The 22,535-nt window shown below is 43.3% G+C and overlaps 1 protein-coding gene across 10 annotated transcripts in view; it reads right to left on the minus strand.

Annotated features, from left to right (window-relative positions):
• The window catches only part of St7 (suppression of tumorigenicity 7), a 259,684-nt gene that overhangs the window by 70,235 nt on the left and 166,914 nt on the right, over positions 1 to 22,535 (minus strand). For all 10 annotated transcript variants that reach the window (XM_076566173.1, XM_076566172.1, XM_076566174.1 and 7 more), the window contains one exon: positions 20,558 to 20,655. In XM_076566173.1, the coding sequence (XP_076422288.1) occupies positions 20,558 to 20,655 (98 nt within the window). The remainder of the gene's footprint in view (positions 1 to 20,557; positions 20,656 to 22,535) is intronic.

Consider the following 22,535-nt stretch of genomic DNA (forward strand, 5'->3'; position numbering starts at 1 on the left):
GCCTGGAGAATGAAAACACTAACTTTCCTCTGATTCCTCTAATACCTATGAGGAAGAACACGGGATGGGCCATGGATAGAATTTCAGTTCCAATTTTACATCATCTGGCTATTGTCAGTTCAAGTTTGTTTCAATGGAAGAATCTGAAGCACTTTTGAAGCGAACATTTATGAGCTCAAGTGGACGAAGGAGGAGAGCTAATTCACTGGATCTGAAATGCTCTGTGGACATAATTTAGAACTACAGTCTGTATGCTTTTTCTCAGCTGACTTGCAGGATGAAAACAACAGTTTAAACTTTTCAAGTTTGATTTGCATCTATTTAAACCTTTTATTAGTTTAGTTATCCATGTATTGTTTCTTGAGAGAGAAAGCTCTTACATATTTCAAGGCAAAGGTAATTAACACACAGCCTCAGCCAGATTCCTACTGATGTCAATTCAAACTTAGCCTAATTAAGGTTTAAACAATTTGGCCTGTATTATATTCAAACAGCAGATATTATTTTGTCAGAGTTTCAAGTTTGACATTTTTAATCAGTTTCAAATAAAGGCATAAACAGAAAATAGAAAAGACACTTTACATTGCACAGCTTATTTTATCTATTATTTTTACTGACACTATGGGCATGAAAGGGAAGAATGAATTACTTATTAGAGTCCTCAGAGGCCCAGGAGCATTCCATTTGCATAGATACCATAAAATGCAGTTTCTAAAGACACTAATAAGGAAATGTTACCTGAAAAACTAATTAAAAAGTAAATATTGAGTAGCACCAATTGAAAAGTAACATAGTCAATATCTGCATGGACATTAGTTAAATTGCTTGTTCCTCAAAGGACTGACACATAGCTACCCACAGCACCAATTGCAGGCATGACTGTGGTCTGCCAATAAGCTTTGGCTCTCACAAAAACCCCCAAAAGCTGGAGGGTTACCTACATAATGTTCTGTTTCCTGTCAAAAAAATGCTCTGTTCCTTCCTGTGAAGAAGCTCTTTCTTCAGATTTTCAGTCATCAATATAAGCTGTGTGCTCTCAGAGTCCTAACACAATTGCTTTTAGAATGGAACTTCCCCTTGTGTTTGGCTCCTCATGGGGAACCAGTGCCATCCGGATTCTCTTCTTCCATTAGTGAGACCTTTTTCACTTACTGTAAGGCGTTTACGAGCTTTCCTTCCCAATCTGAAAGAAGTTCCGACAGCACCAGTGTTCTGTTACTACAGAGGAGATCTCCCAGGGATGAACTCCACAGTAATGGTAGTTTCAGAAGCCTCGAGGACTGATACTTTCCTCAAATTTCTAGGTAATTCTTGGAATAGAATATTGCTGTATCATCCTGAACAGCTTAGAATCTGGTGTGGCCTCACCCTGAGATAAGGAAAAAGCCTGGAAAATTGAGTGCATATTTTCAATGACCTGGAAGCAGGCCCAAGGAAAAGAGGACACTGTGTATCCTTCCTTCTGGGATGGCTCTGGTCTCTTGTGGCAGGAGTGGCTTCAATAAGCAGCTAAACATACTGACCAGCCATTTCTGTCATATTGCCAAAATCACAACCATTGTTGTTGGCAGGCAATCTTCCACATTTATTTGAGTAACAGCAAATAGAACGATTCAGGGGATGAACTCATTTGGTTACCTGGGGCACAGTTAACAGATACTCTGGCAGGCATTTCCCAGGGTAGTATGGGAAGCAACTTCAATGGAAGATCCTTTTAGGACGGCAGTGGGTACAGAGGAGCTGTACTCCACATTGTGCTATTCATCTACACACTGCCCTGTAATCATCTCACTCTTCTAGAATTCTTTCCTCCACTTACCTTTCCACTGAACCTTCTTGGGACCTGTGCCCATGCCTCTACATTCCCAAACATACCCAACATATTATGTACATTAGTTAGCTACTGGCCCAGGTTTACTGCTTCATCAAAAGCAACTTGAGGAGAAAAGAGTTTATCTCAGCTTTCATGTTTCAATCACAATCCACCATGAAGGTAAAACAGGGCAGGAACTCGAGGCAAGAACCTAGAGGCAGGAACTAAAGCAGAAGCCATGGAGAACGTAGCTTCCTGGTTTGATCCCCATCATACTCAGCCACCTTCCTTACACAACCCAGAACCACCTGCCCAGGAGTGGCTCTGCCGCATTGAGCTAGGCCCTCCAACAGCAACCACTAATCAAGAAAATGGACTACAGACCTGCCTACAGGCAAACCTTAAAGAGCATTTCCTCTACTGAGTTTCCCTCTTCCCAAATGCCTCCGGATTGTGTCAAGTAGACATAAAAATAACCAGGACACCCTCCTTTGACATGTTTTATACTAGCTAACAGACTCTCACACACTGAAGAGTTTGCTATCTCAGTGCATAGCCTTACTTTTGACCTCAATTTATCCACAATGTACATAATTCCAGTCCATGTGAACATCCTGTGTAATAGACTCTAATCAAAGCAAGATTAATTAAGAAACCTAAGGTCATATACAAACTCCTGACATCATGTAGTCATGTTCAAGCTAGAGTTAAAACATGCATTGCTTTGAACAAAGGATACTGCCACCCAGTTCTACATTATTCCCTTAGGAAATCTCTCATTTTCTAGATAGACTCGTAGGAGTGGGCCTGGTTCTGGACCCACTTTGTGCTTCTTGTTCTTCTACATTGAGGGACTTCCACCGTAAGATCCTACCATTATAAACACTGCCATGAACTCTGCCGTGCCTTCTCTACGGTGAGGGACTGAAATCGCCTGGAGCCATGACCACAGACCTTTGCTTCTGAAGCTGTCCCTTCAGGTACTCAGTCACAGCAACACAAAAGGACTTAAAACACCTTGTCAGCTTCTCACTTGTTGAGCTGTGAATCCACTTACCTTCCTGAAATCTCATTTTAGAGAAAGAGTAGGTAACTCACACCAACAGAAGCCGTGAAGAACTCCTGCTTTCTGAAACTGTTACCTCCCCCAGCTTATCTCTAAGTACTATGACTACCACTCAGGTGGCTGGGTTAAGAACCTGTGCACATCCCAGATTTCTTTGATTATAGTCTTTTTTTCTTATCAAATCTATTCGACCACTACTTTGTAAAATCATCACTGAGAGCCAGTGAGGCTCAGAGGGTAACTGACTACCCACACTTGTGCTGGGCACACGAGCACGTGCACAGAGAGAGAGAGAGAGAGAGAGAGAGAGAGAGAGAGAGAGAGAGAGAGAGAGAGAGAGAGAGAGATAAGGAGGGAGGAGGAGGAGAAGGAGGAGGAGAAGAAGAAGAAGAAGAAGAAGAAGAAGAAGAAGAAGAAGAAGAAGAAGAAGAAGAAGAAGAAGAAGAAGAAGAAGAAGGAGAACAAGAAGAACAAGAAGAAGAACAAGAAGAACAAGAAAACAGAACAGAAATGCAATAAATTTTTTAAAAGTCACTGAGTGTTATATATGTCAGGCATATATAACTAGGTTATATTGTTTTACTAAGACTCAGTAATATATGGATTGTCCCACCCACCCCAATGACTCACTTTATTCAGGTCTATACACATGGGGGCATTGGCTCAAGAGCAACCTCCATAGCATCTATCACTATGTGGAGAATAAAGTCCCCTATGTACACAACCAAAAGCGGCATGGCCTGTGCCCCTGAAACCTGGTCCAGACCTCCCCAGTCATTTGTCTCTCTAAGTGCCCAAAGGGTACGGGTGAGGACTTGCCCAGCCTCAGCATAAACAAGGAAGTAAATCGGTGCTCCAGGAGGACTCTTGGAGCACTATTCCCTGCTTCGCAGCTTCGGAAACCAAGAGCACACAGGAAGTAGTCAGCCAGGGAATGCTCCCTTCCATGTTTGGGATCCCAGGACCGCTGCTGGGCACAGGGGAGGCAGCTGCTTCATCCTCCCCACTGTGGTCCCCTGGGCCCTGTGCACATCTATCTAGTGTCCATAACGGGCTTTTCTTCTGACCTCTGTGCTGCTGTCTTGGTCAGGCAGGGGTAAGAGGCAGTAACAGAACCCCCACCTACTTAATGCTGGGATTGGGTTAATTTATGCTGCTGGGGGTTGGTTCACATAGTTTTAAAAAAAATCTTACTGTGGTCAAAACAAAATTCTTTTTGCCAACTCATACAGATATACAATGAAATATGACTGACATCTGTTTCCTATTGACCCTGTGTCTTCCCAACATGCCCACTCCCAACTTCATGTTTTGTTTTTTTTAATAGAACAATAAATCCAGTTCTTTACCATGTGTGTACAGTGTGAGGCCATCCTCAGTTCTACTTCTTAAACCTTGCGGATTAACACAACCTAGAATTCATCAGGGCTTGTTCTATCAGGATCCTCTCAGGGCAGCTCTAAGCACTGGGTATGCATCTTCATCAGTGACAAGATGGATGTTGACAATGCAAAGCAGGTCGAGAGCGGCATTTCCTCGGTGTGTGTCTGAGGGTAGATACTGAATCCCAAAGAAAGAAGTGGCAAAGGCAGTTCCTTCCTCTTCAGAGAGAGAAAAGAGACATCTGCTTCAAAGCCATGCTCTGTGAGACACCAGGAGAGTCACGAGGAAGGCACACACACTGAGGTCTTCCTCAAAGTTCCATGCAGCTCCCATCATCAGTATAAGAGCACAAAGGCCTTCCGAACGGAGATGGAAGACAGACAAGTAAGTCAGCCCTCCCTCCTAAGGAACTACTGAGAAGATGGTACAAGGAGATAAACCTCCACCCTCCCCAAAACAGCAGAGGAGTGGGAAGGTGCCGCTGCTTCCCCTCCCCCCCCTCCCCCCCCCCCCCAGTCTAGCTGCCAGAGTCTCGAACAGGGGGAGAAGCCAAGGAAGCCACAGTTTCCTCCTGAGAGGGTCCCCAGGAAGGCTCCAGATCTGGAGCTGACATGACACCAGCTGGGCTAAGCAGTCCACCTTCTCCAGTCTAATAGAGTGAAACTGCCTGCAATACAACTAGAGAGGCCTCAGTATCGGGCTTTGTTTACAAAATTAGCCTTAAATGTGTAGCTCTGAAATTGTCTTCATGTATTCATATATTAATTAATTTAGCAAACACTGAATACACATCATGAGCCATTGAAGACAGTGAAGTTTTTCCCTTGTAGAGTCCATTTAGTAGTGGAGTTAGATAATCAAGATTATCACTATAAACAAATAAATAATTAGATAATTTCAAAAGTGAAAGGGGGAATTAAAAAGCAGGACAAGATGTGATTGCTAGTGATATAGTAGAAAGAGTGTGTGTGTTTCTTCAGACAGATATCATGAAAGGCTGAGGACCTGGGCCAGTGTCCTGGGCAGAGTCTAAACAAGAATCAAGTCAGGTACAAAGAGCAACCCAATGTGGTTAACATTCTAATGAATGATAAAAAACGGCATTACTTTAGAAGAAATTGAAGCCACGTGAGGAGTTTGAGTCTGCATTTTATTCTAAATTCAGTGGCCATTCAGTTACAGCTTCTAAGCACAAAAGTGACAAATTCTGATATAAATGTGAAAACTAGTTTGGGCTACATGCAAATAGCTACATCATTAGGGAACTTAATTAATTAAGGAGGCTTAATAAATGATCAAGAATGTAAACGTAGACTTTAATAAATTGGGGACACTAGAAAGTAAAAACTCCAAATGTTGGACATTTTTACTGGGAGAGATGAAAGAGAAGAGTTTGACAGATATGAACAATGAAAGGATATGAAAATAATCCGCAATTATTCTGTTACTCTCCACAGAATAACAAAAGCAATAAGCGCAAATGGGATAAATATACAAAAGTACAAAACCTTCATTTTTTAGTAAAATAGTATGCAACAAAGTTTCCAGAGCCACATGATCCTTTGAAGTCCAAGAAAGCTTGATGATGCAAGGACAACCTGACAACAGATGGGAACTTCTAGCTACGAGAGGTAAATAGAGCGAAGATGCACAGAACCTCAAACAGTGCTGAGTGACAAAGGTAAGACCTGTCGACACACACGGCACCATGTCACACATTTTGTAAGATGGTATAGAGGGGCTTCTCGGGAACCAGTGAGGCAGCGGCATCCAAGCACCATAGTAACAAGTGGAGCATCTCACCACGCACGTACAGGGCCTCTAGAAATTCAGATGTCATTACTTCTCTTCTATTGAGTGGTTTCTTGCTTCAAAAAAGCCAGAGTTACTACAGGCCACAAAGGGTCATGTCATTATTTACCTTAAACAGGTGCTTTTTTGCTATCACCATTCAAAACAAAATTCTTCCTCGAGCCTGTCTCGCTTAGTTTCCACACCTTAGCCGATAGAACTCCATTCCTTATGAGGCAAAATCCTCATAATCATCCTGATTTCCGTTCTTCTCATGTTACACATCTGGTTCATTAGCAACCTCTCTCAGGTATGCCTTGGGAAAATGCAGACTAATCCTGTTACTCCTCTGCTACCAGGCCAGCCTGAGCCACACATCTGTTTGCAACATCAGGGCAAGATCTTCTGTCTGCCCTCCCTGCTTTTCCCTCACCACATGGCAGTCTACAGAAACCAAGGCTTGCCATGTCACTCCCCTGCTCCAATCCTTGCAAGGCTCCCTGCCGCACTTACAGGGAAAGTGGAATTCACCACCACCTGCACACCCCCGTGACCTCTCCGGCCGCCTTCCTCTCCCCTGCATCTCTCCGACTGTTCACCCAAGACTCCTTTGTCGTTAGTGCTATGTTCTAGGTGCTCTCCTGCCTCAGGGCTCCCGAGCCTATGTCAGAGGACTAATACCCACTTCAGTCTTTGTCTAAGTGCCACTTTCTATATCGTGCATACCTGCCCATTCCGTCTGACTCTGACTTCCCTGAACTCTTCTCCATCCCTGGGCTGCTTCAACCTAGACCTGCCCTACGTGGCTTTTCCTCCTCACCATCATCACTCTTGTGTACTCTGAAAATAAACCTATGTTATTAGTTATTAGTTATTAGTTATTAGGAGAGTGCTCATTTCTCCTAGAATATAACTGGGTAAGGGCCTTTGATTTGTTCACTGGTTCTAGAAACCACAAAGGACAGAAGTTGATATGGAGATAGTCCACCCATTTTTGTTGAATAAATATATAGATGAACGGTGACTGGTTTAGGGCAAAGTGGGAATAGCAAGACCAAAATCAGGCTGCAGGATAAAAGGGAAAGAGAAGGCAGGCGGAGAATCAGAAAAAAAGCATGCCAGACAAGAGCCACTGAACAAAAACCAGAACAGAATTTAGGGAAGGCGAAACTGCCTAAAACTATACAGGACTAACTGTAAATAGCACTGAGACCCAGAAGCCAGGTCCCCTTTGTTTTCTTCCTCCACACTCTGTTCATGGCCAGCACCCCCGAGCTTTCAGTGTTGCTAAAACGGATGCTGTAAGCCTAACTTCTATGACAAGTGGGTTCTTACTGACAGCATTTACCTTCAAGGCTCATTATTTGTACATACAGCAAAGAAAGAATCTAGAAATGCACCAGCTATCACTATAACAACAGTTAACTGTTTGTCTTTAACTCAGTGGTATACCTGTATATCAAGATTTGAAAACAAATTGTTCAGTAGATTCTGGGTGCCTACAGGTAACAAAAGCATCCTTCCCACTCTCCATCCTCATATAAGGAGGATGCACTTCCTTTAACTATTCACCTTAATGACCTCTAAATCAAGTTATCAACCAAATCAAGTTGCCCATAACAATCCATGATGATCTTAAGGAAAGAAACAAAAAGAACTGTTTATAAGAAAATCACATGACTTGTGAAATAGAAAGTCTAAAAAGGAAGGAAGGGGCTACAGAAATTAAGAATGAATGAATGAGGTGAAAAGAAAATAGAAACAGGCCTTCAAAAATATTCCTTAGTATCCTTCCTAAAAAGGACCTTTGCATTCTTATAATAAGAGCAGAAATCTTACAGAGGGGCTGGGAGGGAGGGAGGGAGGGAGGGAGGGAGGGAGGGAGGGAGGGGAGGGAGGGAGGGAGGGAGAGAGAGAGAGAGAGCGAGCACGAGTGAGCTCAGTAAGTAAAGTTAATTTCCTGCAAGTGTAAGGATCTGAGTTCAATTCCCATAACCCACATTTTTTTAAGTGTGCATCTATAATCCCAGTCCTGGGGAGGTGAAGTCAGGTAAATCCCTGGGGATTACTGGCCAGTCAGACTAACTTACTTGGCAAGTTAAAGACCAGTGAGAAACCCTATCCAAAAGGTAGATGATACCCGAAGAAAAACACCTGAAGTCATCTGTGGCCTTCACCTCCACATGTATGCACACACACACACACACACACACACACACACACACACACACACACACACACGAAATTCTTATAAAAATATATTTCACAATGTCTATAGGGCACACTAGTTCTCTTTTCTTTTTGGTTGTGAGCCCAGCCTTTAACAGCCGAGCCACCTCTCCAGCCCTAGTTCCCTTTTATAAGTCACTGATTGTGTAAATATTTATCAAACAGCAAAATGAAAATCAGCAGTCCTTCATGACTGACAAGTTTTAACTAATCCCAGGTGTATATGTGTATTTTTACTTTTGACGGTGTGGTATAATATGTGTCTGTGGGTTTGTACATATGTGTGGAGGCTAGAGGTCATCATCAGATGTCTGTCTCAATCATTGTGCACCTTGTTTCTTTTATTCCTCTACATTTTATTTTACTAAAAGTAGGTCATTCCTTAGGCAAAATAGATTCTCCATTTTAGAAATTGTCTAACCAAGGCAAGTGAAAGGGACCAGTCTTATAGTCATCTTACATCCAGAGAGAAAACAATGCCTCGCTATCTTTAATGTCATCCAAATTCTGGAGATCTACATGGTATTTCATAGGCAGCCCCAAGGCCCACCTTATGTTTTTGAGGCAGAGTCTCTCGATGAACCAACCCAGAGCTCACACACTGACCAGACAGACTGGCCAGGCAAGCCTCTGGCTCCTCCTGTGCTTGGCTCTCCACTAAGGTTACAGGTGTGCAGTGTTGTGCTTGGCTTTCACATGGTCAACAGAGATGAGAACTCAGGTCCTCACATTGGGTGACCGGGCACTTTACCACATGAGCCATCTCTCCAACTCTGGTTTCTAACGCATGCGTTAGAAATGTTAAATTCTAGGTTAGCTATCACAAGAAAATAAGGTGCTTATTATAGTAATTCAGTGTTATAGAAAAACTTTTAAAGGATAGTATAATTTCACTGCTAACAACTTTCTATTTCCAGGTTATTTTCTTATGCTTGTATAAATGGTCATCATGACATCCTTAAAGAAGCCCTTTCTCAAGGTTTCTCTATATCAAAACTATTTTATAGTAATATACATTTCTCTTTTCTTAGTCTCACATTTTCAGTATATATTTGGCATCACTCCCAGAGGCCACATATTGAGACTACAAACTAAATGCAGAATTAGACAGGAGACTTTGGCTGTCTCCTACTCAATTAGACATTAAAGAGATTTGAATATGCATTAAAACAATAACACTCTTTTCAATAATTGTTTTGTCTAAATAAATATAGTTATTTTTCCATAAAAACACTTGTTAATATGTAATATATTTGCAATTCTATTTTGAAGTGAATATTTTTTTTAAAAAATCTGTTTTAATTTCCAAAATGGTAAAGATGAATAAATAAACCTATACATACAAAACTTCAGTGGTTTCAAATAATTTTAAATGGACTCTAGAGATGAAAGTTTGAGAGCTATTAGTCCATAATAGCATCTATTTTTAATTGAAAAAAAGAATCATATCATACATATAATGTTTATCATTTTACTCTTTACTTGATAACACAGTAAGATGTTACTTCATAACACAGCTTTAAAATGATGGTAAGAACTGCCAATAATGAGCTATTATTCCTTATAATGGCCTGTATCAAGTATTTTGGACTATTTAGTCCATTTAATAATTGTAATATCACCATGAGTGTCCCCTGGGACTTCTGATATAGATGATCTGAAGACTATACTTTCCGGAGCTCAATAGATATGACCTTGACCTTTCCTAGAACACAGTGAACAGTACAGAATTGTTGATCAATATTTAGATGGTACTTAAGACTCTGAGACTGAATGTTGTCACCTGGACTTGGCTAATTGGGAAGATGAAACCTTTGGATACTAGGACTACTGAGGGGAAGAATGTCGTGAATTGGATATTAAATATTCCCTTCAACTCACATGTTGAAGGCTTAGACCTCAACACAACATTCATAGGTGGGAATATTAGGAAAATCAATGGATCATGAGGGCTCTGGCATAATCAATGGATTCAGACATGCATGAATCAATTCATAATTGAATGAACTATTAGGAGATGGAGGAAACTGGAAGGTAGGACCTGATGGGAGGAGGTGGGTCATTCATTACATACTTTTGAAGGGTCTATCTTGTCCCTGGCCTTCACCCATCTACCTCTTCTTCCTGATTGCCAAAAGCTCAGATATATCCTTCTACATAATGAACTACCTCAACCATAACCCAGAAACAATAGAGCCTGTTGACCATGGACTGAAACCTTGGAGACTCTGAGCAAGCATAATTTTTCCTCCCTTGTTGCACAAATCCTAAATGGTCTTATAAAAACCCAGAGCCAGATATCAGGAGGATAGCTGAAAGATCAGGGAAACAGAGCAAGCCACAGCTACCACCTCTTACCTCACCAACTCCTCAGCCTGACAGAGCCTCTGCAAGAGAGTGAATTCCTGTCTCCTCCCAACTTGTATTCCGTTTTATGCCCAGCCATAAAATCACTTCCTGTTTAAACCTTCCTAGTGCTAGGATTAAAGGTGTGTGATCCAAAGTGCTGGAATTAAAGGTGTGTGCCACCACTGCCTGGCTCTGCTTATCTTTTAGATAGATTAATCTCCTGTAGCCCAGTGTGGCCTTGAACTTATAGAGATCCATAGGGATCTCTGTCTCTGCCTTCTGAATGCTAGGATTGAAGGTGTGTGCCACACTGCCTGACCTCTATGGCTAACTCTGTGGCTGGCTCTGTCCTCTGATCTTCAGGCAAGCTTTATTTCTTAGATTATAAACAACCCATCACCGCACTCCCTTATGCTAGCTCATGTATTTTGTCACAACATTTTCTAAGGTGATTGCATAAAATGTTTCCGAAAGAGTGTGGCATCTATGTCCGGTGAGAGGTCAGGACATGAAAAGAGAAGGGATACTGCAGGGACAGTGAGACAACAGTGGCAGAGAATGGCTCGGAGATGTGAAGAGCAGCACAGAGAACAGAGCACAAGCCAACTCTTAGAGAAGCTACAGATTTGGGGAAGGAAGACACTGATCTGAGGTCACGGACAAGGAGCAAAGACGGTCATGATTCCACATCGGCCTCTAACCAGAACTCACAAAAACCTCCAACATATTCTTCTTCTTGCCTTTGATCCTCCTTATGGAATTCCATATGGGCAAAAGAGCCATCCAACCAAAGCTGGTAAAGTCTAGGGTACTCTGGAGGCTTGTGCCCAAATAGAGTCCAGGCTATAAGTGAGACACACACATAAAGTCTGTACGGAAACAGATCTACTCAGCCCTGGATTCTCTAGCTTGGTACTCACTCCTTCATGAGGAATGATCCTGCACTATTACCACCACCACCACAGACTAGGTGCATTTAGGGATGTCTGTAGACAACTGGAGACTTATGGGACTCAGGTCATTACAGTATACAGGTCAGTCCCCTCATCCTACAACACACAGGACAGCTCCCCACAACTAGTGATTATGTGGCCCAGAATGTTCACAGAGCTGAGCATTGGAACATCTGCTCTAAACAGATGATCACAGGTTCTTTCAAGAGGCAGATTATCCCATCCCTATGGTTTATTCACACCTAGCTTGACAAGTATGTCTAAGGAGTCAGACCACGGACATCTGCCTTGTGAATTCTGCTTTAAGTATACTCAAACAGGACCAAAGAGAGACAAGAATAGTAGATGTTAAAAGGAAAAAACAAAAGAAAAAGCAGTGTCATAGAGCAACTATTAAAGATAAAAACCAACACAATGACTTTTCCTTAAATTTAAGACAGGAAAATGCAACTCTGTTCTTTCTAAATGACTATCACATTGCCGCAATGCTCAACAGCCATGTGCCCCTTAGCTCTGCTCACTTCCAAACACGTCTTTTGCACTAGGGTCCTTCTGTACTCTTGGATGCAAAAGAGTTCTGTGGAAAAGGAGCTTTGGTTCTTATACTAAAAAAAAATCACCCTGGAACACACAGTAGTTAACAAGTTGTTTTAAGAAGGAAGACTCTATTATCTTGACAACAGAGAGTCAAGTGTGCATTTACCTCATCAACATTTCACTAACAAAATCCAATATTTTATTTGAACAGTTGTGTAATCCTGAATTGTGGAAATAAAATAATTCTCTTCAGCCACCTTCCCAGAATTCCCTTTCATGTTCTTTCAATTATAGCACATCAGGTTTGCCCTTCCTTGAGGCTTCTCCAGAGAAACTTCTTCAAATGGCCCTGCTCTCAATGTGGAAGGTGTTCAAACACTGGCATTCCAATTTCCACTTTAAAATCTGCTCAAGGATAATTTAAACTCATGCATATGGAGAAGAGGTAGTTGTGTCTCAATGAAAAAAAAATAGTTCTTCCTGCTTAAATCTTTTATCAGCAGGCTGCCTGGAACCCATGGGGCTATTTTATCAGAGAGCATTTTATGGCAAGATGATTTTTGCACACGCTGTTAAAGGAGTTCATGAAGGGTTCACAACACGCCCCCCCTACGGTCGCATTTACCAGGCGGACACTTCCGCCTAGCCAATTCCGGTCAGGCCGGACACCTCCACCTAGCAAGTTCCGGCCAAGGCATCTCGCGTGACCAGAATCCGTGACGTTACATGGCTACGTAAGCGCGCTACGTGACCATGTGATCTACGCACATGCGTGGAGTAGTGACGTGTCCTGGCCACGCCCCCAGCCGGTTTTTAAAGCGGAGCGCCATATTCCCAGTTCTCTCTTCTCTCCTCTTCCTCTTCTCCACGCACGTGTCTCTCCCACAGGCCTGCACTCTCTATCCCTGTATCTCTAATAAACTCTTATAAGCGGATTCTGTCGTGTTTCGTGACACTTCCTTGCAGAGTAAGAACACAACGCAGCTAAATAACTAACATTTTGGTGCCGAAACCGAGCGGGCGCTCCCGGGTGCTCTGCGCCTGGAAACCCGCGAACCGGGGAATCTGCTCCGTACGCAACAGACCGCTCTCCATTCGCCTGAATCGCATCCAAATTGCATCCAACACCGCTTTCTTCGATTGGTGAGTTCCCCCATTTTTCCGCCAGCGTAAACGGTTTCCTGAACCTGTGGGAACGACCGTTGATTGTCCGGCGACTCACATGTGTTCTTGAGACCGGGGGAACCCCCGACCACGGTCTTCATTGGCTACGGTCGGCCCCTATCGCAGGCCTAACTTTTCTAGCCGTCTCCCACGTCTGCAGCCTGAGATATTTCTCGAGTTAGGGCCACCACCGTTGGTGCGTTCTGGGAGCCACGTGAGGCCGGCACGTCCATCTCCTTGACGAAGGGGTAAACGCTGTCTGGATTCCCGGGGAATCCTTTCCTCACCGTGGAGGGGGCCCCTGCTTCTGTGGCTGACGAGCCAAGGAGCAGCCTGCGCCCGGTATCCGCCCTTGGCCTTGGGGACGCCTGGGGCCTTGGCTCCGGATCACGCTTATTTTTTATTATTGTTAGGGCCGCCAACGTTGGTGCGTCCTGGGAGCCACGTGAGGCCGGCACGTCCACCTCCTTGACGAAGGGGCAAACGCTGTCTGGATTCCCGGGGAATCCTTTCCTCACCGTGGAGGGGGCCCCTGCTTCTGTGGCTGACGAGTCAAGGAGCAGCCTGCGCCCGGTATCCGCCCTTGGCCTTGGGGACGCCTGGGGCCTTGGCTCCGGATCACGTTTATTTTTTATTTTTCTGCCTCCGCTGCAGACATGGGAAACAAGGCTTCCAACCCTGTTAGTCCTTCCTCTCCATTAGGCTGTCTTGTTGAAGCTTTAAAACCTCTCAGTTTAATGCCTTACGTAAAGATTTCTAAGCTAACTTGTTTATGTTCAAAAAAGTGACCAAAGTATGCTTTAAAAAAATAACAAAGAGCCGCCGAGCGGCTCCTTAGATCCCGATATTTCACGGGAGCTCTCTAATTACTGTTGGCGTTCAGGCAAATGGAAAGAGTTGCTTTCTTCTTTCTCAATGCTAAACTGTCTCTTCTCGTTTCCTTCTCTCCTGCTCATATGATGTTAGCTATGCCTAAACCGGAGGATTCTCTGACTCAGGACTCTCTAACTTTAGACCCTGCTAATGAACCTCTACCTATCCGACCTCTGGCTCCAACTCCTAGAACAACCGTTCCTTCCGCTCCAGACTCTTCCTCTTCTAAAGCTGTTTCTTCCTCTGCAGCGGCTGCCTCCAAAGGCCCTGCCCTGGCTCCAAACTTCACTCCCCCTACCACCCACTCTCGAGCTGCTAAATCGGCTGATTCCAGCCATCCAGAACCTTCCACTGTTCTCCCTTTGCGAGAGGTGGCGGGTGTGGATGGACTGGTTAAAGTTCATGTTCCATTCTCTCTAGCAGAACTCTCTCAGATAGAAAGTAATCTGGGTTCTTATACATCTAATTCTGCTTCCTTTATTAAACAGTTTCAATATATAACTCAATTTTATAGTCTCACCTTTTATGATATATATATGATACTTTCTAATAATTTACTCCCGGAGGAGCGCAGGCGGGTATGGGAGCAGGCTAGGATTCACGCAGACAAAATTCATCAAACTAACCTTTCACACCCCCCAGGAGCCGAAGCGGTTCCTGACCGAGAGCCACACTGGGACTACAACACCCAGAGTGGCTGTCTAGCCAGAGATAAGTTTATTACCTGTCTCCTGACAGGCCTCCGTAAGGCTGCCCTAAAACCAGTAAATAATTCAGGATAAGGACGAAAATCTGTCTCTTGTTCCTCAGACCTACCTGACTAAAACTTAAGCATCTGGAGAGCAAGGCTCCTGACCCCACAGGCAAAAGAGTCACCTGTGGCATTTAAGGTGTGCCAGGGAAGAGATAAAAGCCCGAAAACAAAATTGCCAAGTGCTGGCACTCGCTGACTTCCAAAAGCTGTTGGGTCCCTGTTTTAAATGAGGAAAAGGCCACGGGCTACCGAATGCCCTGCCAGGCCATCAACAGCCTTGTTAAAAGTGCCGCCTAGAAAGACAGAGTCAGCTGACTGCCCCCAGGCACCAAGATGCATGGGTACATCAAGCTAAGACCTCCAACAGACCTAGGCTTGGCTACAGACATGACAGGGAACCCAGAACGCAGCAGGGAAGCGATCCGTTTCTTTCCTTCTGGACACCAGAGCCATTGACTCAGTCCTGGGAGTTTTGGGATGCCACCTCTCCTTTATTGTCAGGTACAGGGGACAGCCTTATCTACCTCAGCAGACACCGCCATTTAATTGTATTTTCAGAGGCATCCCTCTCACACATACATTCTTAGTGGTGCCAAGTTGCCCTGTACCTTTAATGGGGAGGGATCTCCTAGCTAAGGTAGGAGCGTCCATTTCTTTTCGCTCCACACATTTGCCTCATCCCAGACACGCCAGCAGCTCTCCTACTTCTCCTAGCCACTAACTCTACAGACTCCAAATATCCTCCTGTCCCACGCTGCTATTTGGAGGGAGCGTGGACTTCTCACATCAAAAGGGGGATCCGTATCTAACTCAGGCCATATAATGGCCATGCTGGAGGCTTCCCACCTCCCCAGGGCTACAGCTCGATTTTACCCATATGCCCACCATCAGGAAAAGTTAAATATCTCCTCAGACCAGTTCTAACACCAGGTCTTTTTTCCAAGCCTCCAACTGTTCCAGATAGCCTGTTAACTCCTCTTTTATGTCACCTAAGGTCTATTCTATGGAGCTATGCGGACTGTTCACTGCCTCAGCCGTGTGACAATCCTTGCCCATCTCCAATACACACTGGAGATCAGGTTCTTCTCTCTCCTCCAGGTCATTTCCCTAAGTGGCAGGGACCCTTCAAGGTAATTCTTGTAACCCCCACAGCTGCTAAACTCGAGGGCTTTCCTCACTGGGTCCACCTGTCTCACCTAAAACCTTTTATCTCACCTCCATCCCAGAAAAATCTCTCTTCATATACAGTGAAACAAACAGGGCCTCTCACTCTCAAGCTCCAGAGGACATCAGGATCCACTGCCTTGTTATCAATTCCAGAGGAATAAGGTATCACCCCTCCCTTTCCCAACCAGGGCCACACAGAGCTGGAGGCAAAAGGACCACCAAAAATATCCAGGCGGTAAGGAATAATGTAATACAACCATTTATCATTGTTCAATACTCAGCAACTGATCACCTGTGTTTCCTAAGTGTTAACCTAATAAGGGAAACAGGTGCCTTAAATAAACTACCTCTAGCAAGGCTTGCCTAAGGAAAACAGGTGCCTTAAATGAACTACTTCTAATGAGGCTTGTCTCAGATAGAAATTAAGCAGGGTACAAAGACCAGATCTACCTCAGGTAAATGTCACATGCCTCTATCTGGGCAGGCCAAATCTACCTCAGACAAATGCCAACTCCAAAATAAAATAATAATGATTCTTTCTCTCTAAGCTCTCTCTATGTCAACAGTATCTTGTTAAACGGGAGGTCCCCAGCCACGGCACAGGAGGTCCCCAGCAGCAGCATAGATGGACAGCCGCAGAACCAGGAGACGGCAGAACGTCATTCCAGGACCTCCACCATCATTCCCAGACTTCACAAGATACCCCTCACCCCCCCAAGAGCCAACCAACGCCCACTATTCAGCTGGAAGCAGTCTTTGAGAGAAACGTCGCCCCCGTACCCAGTCAACCACAATTTTTTCTTTTTTTTAAAAAAATAAGAGTCGGGAATGAAGGGTTCACAACACGCCCCCCCTACGGTCGCATTTACCAGGCGGACACTTCCGCCTAGCCAATTCCGGTCAGGCCGGACACCTCCACCTAGCAAGTTCCGGCCAAGGCATCTCGCGTGACCAGAATCCGTGACGTTACATGGCTACGTAAGCGCGCTACGTGACCATGTGATCTACGCACATGCGTGGAGTAGTGACGTGTCCTGGCCACGCCCCCAGCCGGTTTTTAAAGCGGAGCGCCATATTCCCAGTTCTCTCTTCTCTCCTCTTCCTCTTCTCCACGCACGTGTCTCTCCCACAGGCCTGCACTCTCTATCCCTGTATCTCTAATAAACTCTTATAAGCGGATTCTGTCGTGTTTCGTGACACTTCCTTGCAGAGTAAGAACACAACGCAGCTAAATAACTAACAGTTCATCCTCAGAGAAGAATGACCCACACAATTGACTGACAAGTCAGGCCTGGCCAACAACTCTGGGCTGCATCCTCTGTGTGGGGTGCCAGGGCACTTACGGAGTTTCTGAAACCACACTTTCAATATTCCCCTTTAAAACACATCTCTCCCGAGCCTGGCACTGTTCCTCATAAGAATATGGTCACCACAGCAGGGCCTGTACTGATGGGCACTCCATAAACTCAGAAAAAAAGGCAATGTGTGTTGGTATTTTAATACTGAAAGGCCGGTTTGTAGGTAATACAAAAACCATACCTATCTGTGTGCATATCGATATGCAATAGGTATGTAGGTATATATGGGCATGCAGAGAAAACCCATACAAGATTATTTGATTGATTTATTCACTCAAGAAAACAAAGCCAGTTTGAGGTAAAGAACTGCCAGTTCCCTAATCTAATCAGTAAATAGTGAAGGCATACAATGTTATGCTCTACCCAGTAAATATGCACATTATTATGACAATTTTCAAAAATGAATACTTAAATTTTAATTTAAAAATGAAATTGGAATTATCTCAAAATGTCCCTCAGGACAACTGGCAAGAAAATCATATGTATAACTTAAGTAATGGAAAATATGAAGGAAACTATAAGCATACATATTACAAGCCAAGTGTGTTCGCGTTATTTAACTGGATTCTCTTCACCAAGTAGAGTTTTCCTTATGGTAGGAAGGATTAGTCCCTATTAATGGAGGACTGTGAGGAGCCCACAGCAGAAAGTGAGCTGCCTTTAGTTCACACCACAGAAAAGGCAAACCCAAGTCCACAGCCAGGCTTCTTGACTGCTTGCCAGTGTCTCACCCGGGGTCCCAGACATTCTCTCTAAACCTCTATTTGGGCTAGAGCAGTAAGTAAAATTGTAGATACAAAATCACGTTAAACCCAAAGCCAATCACACTAAATGCATGATGGATATGCTGACTTTAAGTATATGAAGTTTTATATGTATACACTGAAAATAAGCAGAAAAGACCAAGGGAAAATAGAATTAAGATAGCCAGAACTTGCTTTTCCTAAGGATGCTTAAGCACATAATAAGATCACTGAAATACGTTCATCTGTGTATCATACCTGCTCCAGGTTAATTAAGGCTAAGTGAGAAGAAGAAGAGGGGAAGGAGGAAGAAGAGGAGGAAGAGGGGGAAGAGGAGAGACGCAAGGAGATAAAGCTGAATGCTCCTGAGGAAGTTAAGATGAGGAAATCAAGGCCCATCCTTGTTAAGGTCCGGGCTCCATACAGCCAGAGTGATTTGGCAGAGTTTCTCTGCTATATAGGAGATGGAATTTCTGCAAGCTGCAAACTTTAAGAACAATTCATGTCTCCTCAGAAATCTCCCTTCCTTAAATTAGCTCTCATGTGGTATAATGCTTATTTTTTGAATTCTCTCTTCAGTTAAAAGAATTCCATCCTGGACGAGCACATGTCGCCTTCCTCTCCCTCCTCCTCTCCCTCTCCTCCAGCTTGGGACTGTCCAGCTGTTAGTGCAGCAGCAGACCCAAGCACGGGGAGCGCACACCTCACCTGGGTCCTTGCGCTGCTGTGCTGCAACCCACAAAAGAACCAGGAGAGCCTAGATCCCATGCTCCCCCTCCAGAGCACCTGAGACGCCTGCCAACAGCAGCCCCTCCAGAGGCAAGCTGAGCAAGGCTCTAGGTCTGCGCAGGCCTATGCACAGCCCACGAGCTCAAAATGGAGCCGGGATGCCACTGCTGTTGGCTCCTGGGTCATTTTCCTTTAGAAAGACTCTCACTTATGTGCTCTAACTCGGGAATACAGAAGAATGGAATGTTGACAAGGGATTCCTGAGATAGTTTTTAAAAAGAAAATTATAGATGCAATTCATATTGAAGTCAGCTTTTTTTTATGGAAAATGGTTCTTACTAATAATGACAACAACCAAAAACGGAGACAAAAGCTCCCTAAACCGTTTTCCTTTGAAACCATGGTCTGTCTTGTAGGCATACGTACCTCACACTTCCCTCTGCCATGTTTCTTTTCCTCTTTCTTCCTTAAATTGTATCTTATTACACAACTTTGGCACTTGCACTGGAACCTAGGGCCTCTTCCATGCTCTGCATGTTCTCTGCCTATAAGCCAAATCACAACGCCTTTTTTTCTTTTTTCTTTTCTTTTTATATACAGGCTCTTTGTCTGCATGTATGCCTGCAGACCAGAAGAGGGCATCAGATTGTGACCCACCATGTGGGTGCTGGGAATTGAACTAGGGACCTCTGGAAGAGCAGCCAGTGCTCTTAACCACTGAACCATCTCTCCATCTCCTCTTCTTAGTGCTTATGATAACTACAACTAATAAAGTACCCTGGTTCTCAAGAATCTAGGAAAGTGATTTAAATTGCTACAGTAGGATTAGCTCGTTACAATACTAAATTTGAATGTAAACAGATTGACCCATAATTCATTTCCTAATAACTACACACTGAAAAAGTAAACCACCGACGCTTTCCCAAGGCTCTGGGATCCCTGGAGAAGAAGGAGCAGAAGGGTTGTCTTCGGGAATCACAGGGGATGACTACAGTGAAGTAGTGTTCTCAGACACGACAGGGGAGCAGTGCATGTGAACTCCCAGAGGCTGTGGTGTCATTCATGAGACCTGTGCAAGAGCCAGCCAGAGAAGACCCTGGCCTGGCAGGAGGAGACACCAAGTCCCATGAAACTGGGAGGGAGTGTGGGGGTAGACAGAGGAGGAGCTGGAGCAGCAGGGAAAGAGAATGGAGTCATGAATGTGATATGTGTGTACGAAATTCTCAAACAATAAAAAATAATTAAATTACTAGACATAATAATATCTTGAAACAAAATTTAAAAACAAGAAGTAAATTATCTAAAATGGCTAATTTCATTATTGGTTTCCTGCAACAGTCCCAAAAGTTGACTAATAAGATACCTACTGAGATTTTTAAAAATATGCCAGTGACCCTATATTAAATGCTTTGTGTGTATTATCTCATTTAAATCTTACATGAATCTTACAAGGTTATTGTGAAAACTACTGTTACCTTACAGACAAGGAAAACAGAACACAAATTAATTCAGTTGCCCCAGGTTGTTCACCCTGACAGCTGGAAGCTGGCTTTGCGGCCCATGAGACCGCTGTGTTATCACTGGCTGTGTTCAAGGTCCATTCTGTCAGGTGTGCTGCTGCCAAGCCCAAGCAGGAACGTAAACTCACATCTCTCATCATTTTCACTGCTTCTCTGGTCCTCCCAAGTCGCCGGGCACACATTGCCAGCCTTCTTTTGATATAGACCAAGACGTTGGTGTCTCGTCCTGAGAAAGGAAAGATAAAACATCAGCATTTAAAAAATCAATAAAAACCAAGAGCTTTAAGTTACCCAGCAAGAAAAAATGCAGAGGCCCATTTGCCTTACCCTTAAAGAAATTCCTCAAAGAGCACAGCCTGTTCCTTGGCTTCCTTACTGCCAAGAGCACAGAGAACTAATTTTGTTAATAATAGAATGAATACAGGGTAAAGCAAAAGGACTCAGATGCCCAAAGGCCAAAATCGTGACTGATTACCTAATCTGTGCTTTTGAGTTAGGCATGTTGAATATTTGATAATAAATAAAATCTCTATAACACACAGCCAAGAAAATGAACACACCAACATTGCAAGAAGTTTACAACTAAGAATTCCATCTCCCATAAGTCTGCATGCTTTTGGTAAAGATGCAGAGGTGAATCTCAGGTTGCATCCTGATGAACTATTTTTTTCCCGTTCCTGACATTAACTCTGGAGAAGCTTCTTCTTGAACTTCTGGTTCATATTATTCTTTCTCTAACACTAGTGACATCATAATCATCTCCAGGTCCCAAAAGCAGTTGGTTTTAGATGGCAATATAACACATTCCAGATATGACAATAGAGTATGCAACAAAATGAAAAACTACCCTAGTGTTAGAGAAAGCCCTGACAAGCTAAACAGTTCTAACAATAGTCACTAAAACAGCCCTTCAAAAGTATATTAGCAACTTCTTATCTTAATCTTTTATTTAATTATGTATCTTGGATATGTTTCCAGACCAGTGAGAACATGCATATGCTTAATCCTCAATAAAATTACCGTGTTTGAGAAAACTATGACACACCTGTTATGGATTAAGTACATGTAGATACTCAGCTATTAAAAGATGTTGAGACCAAAGTCTGAACATTTCAAGTTTTAAACAATGAGAACAAGATGTGTGCTGAAAAACTGCCAAGTACCTACAAATTATTTTAAAGATGTGATTATATTTTTGGATAGATTTAGGCAACAGGTTGAAAGGATTTAATTTAGAGAAGAAAAGAAAGAAAATGTCTTATGTTATATTATAGGTTGTGTAGTTTATGTATTAATTCCCATTTAGTTCACAAAATAGACATTTACTACACACCTTCAAAATGGACTGTTGTCTTTTTGTAATGATCAGAAACCTTATTGCTATATAGACTCACTGCAGAATAAAACTGAAAACGTGTGTAGCGATGATGTGGATGTGCTCCCACACGTGTGGACTATAATGTAATGATATTGCTGGCACCTGAGACCTAGAGACTGAGTCAGTCAGGTTCTATACCAAATCCAAGTTTAATATTAAAATTTAATTATATAATATCAAGTATGAAGGACATATACCCCTACTTTCCAAACTAAAGGAGAGAGAGATGAAGTGAGAGAAATTCTACCTAAAAGAAACAACCCACATTTTTGTCAGACCATGAAAACACTTTTTTCCCACAAGGATCACTGGATTTCTGTTTAAATAACCAACCGAGATGAGTCAAGGGGCTCAGGGAACTCCAGTAATTGCCTTGTCCTCCTTCCATGCTGTTCCCACAAAGCATCATGGGTTCTCAGTTTAGGGTACTGAAGTAGAGGGTCAGCCTTTAAGGACTTTTCTTATCAAAAGTATTATTTTTAATAAAATAATAATTAGGAACTCATGGTTCTTTCTCAAGGCAATACTAATAATTTTTAAGTAAGAACTAAACGCTGGTAGACTCTACCCAACCAAAGTTATACTCTGTCCTTTTCCAACCACGCTTCTACCCATGCTATGCAAGGCTTAGAAGATAACTTTTTTTTTATGATACTAACAACCAATTTAAGTTCAGTTACCAAACTTGGACCTGAAAGTTAGGAGATGGAGACTTAACTGCTGAATGG

This window comes from Peromyscus maniculatus, chromosome 3 (assembly GCF_049852395.1).
Source record: "Peromyscus maniculatus bairdii isolate BWxNUB_F1_BW_parent chromosome 3, HU_Pman_BW_mat_3.1, whole genome shotgun sequence".
NCBI classification, from domain to species: domain Eukaryota; kingdom Metazoa; phylum Chordata; class Mammalia; order Rodentia; family Cricetidae; genus Peromyscus; species Peromyscus maniculatus.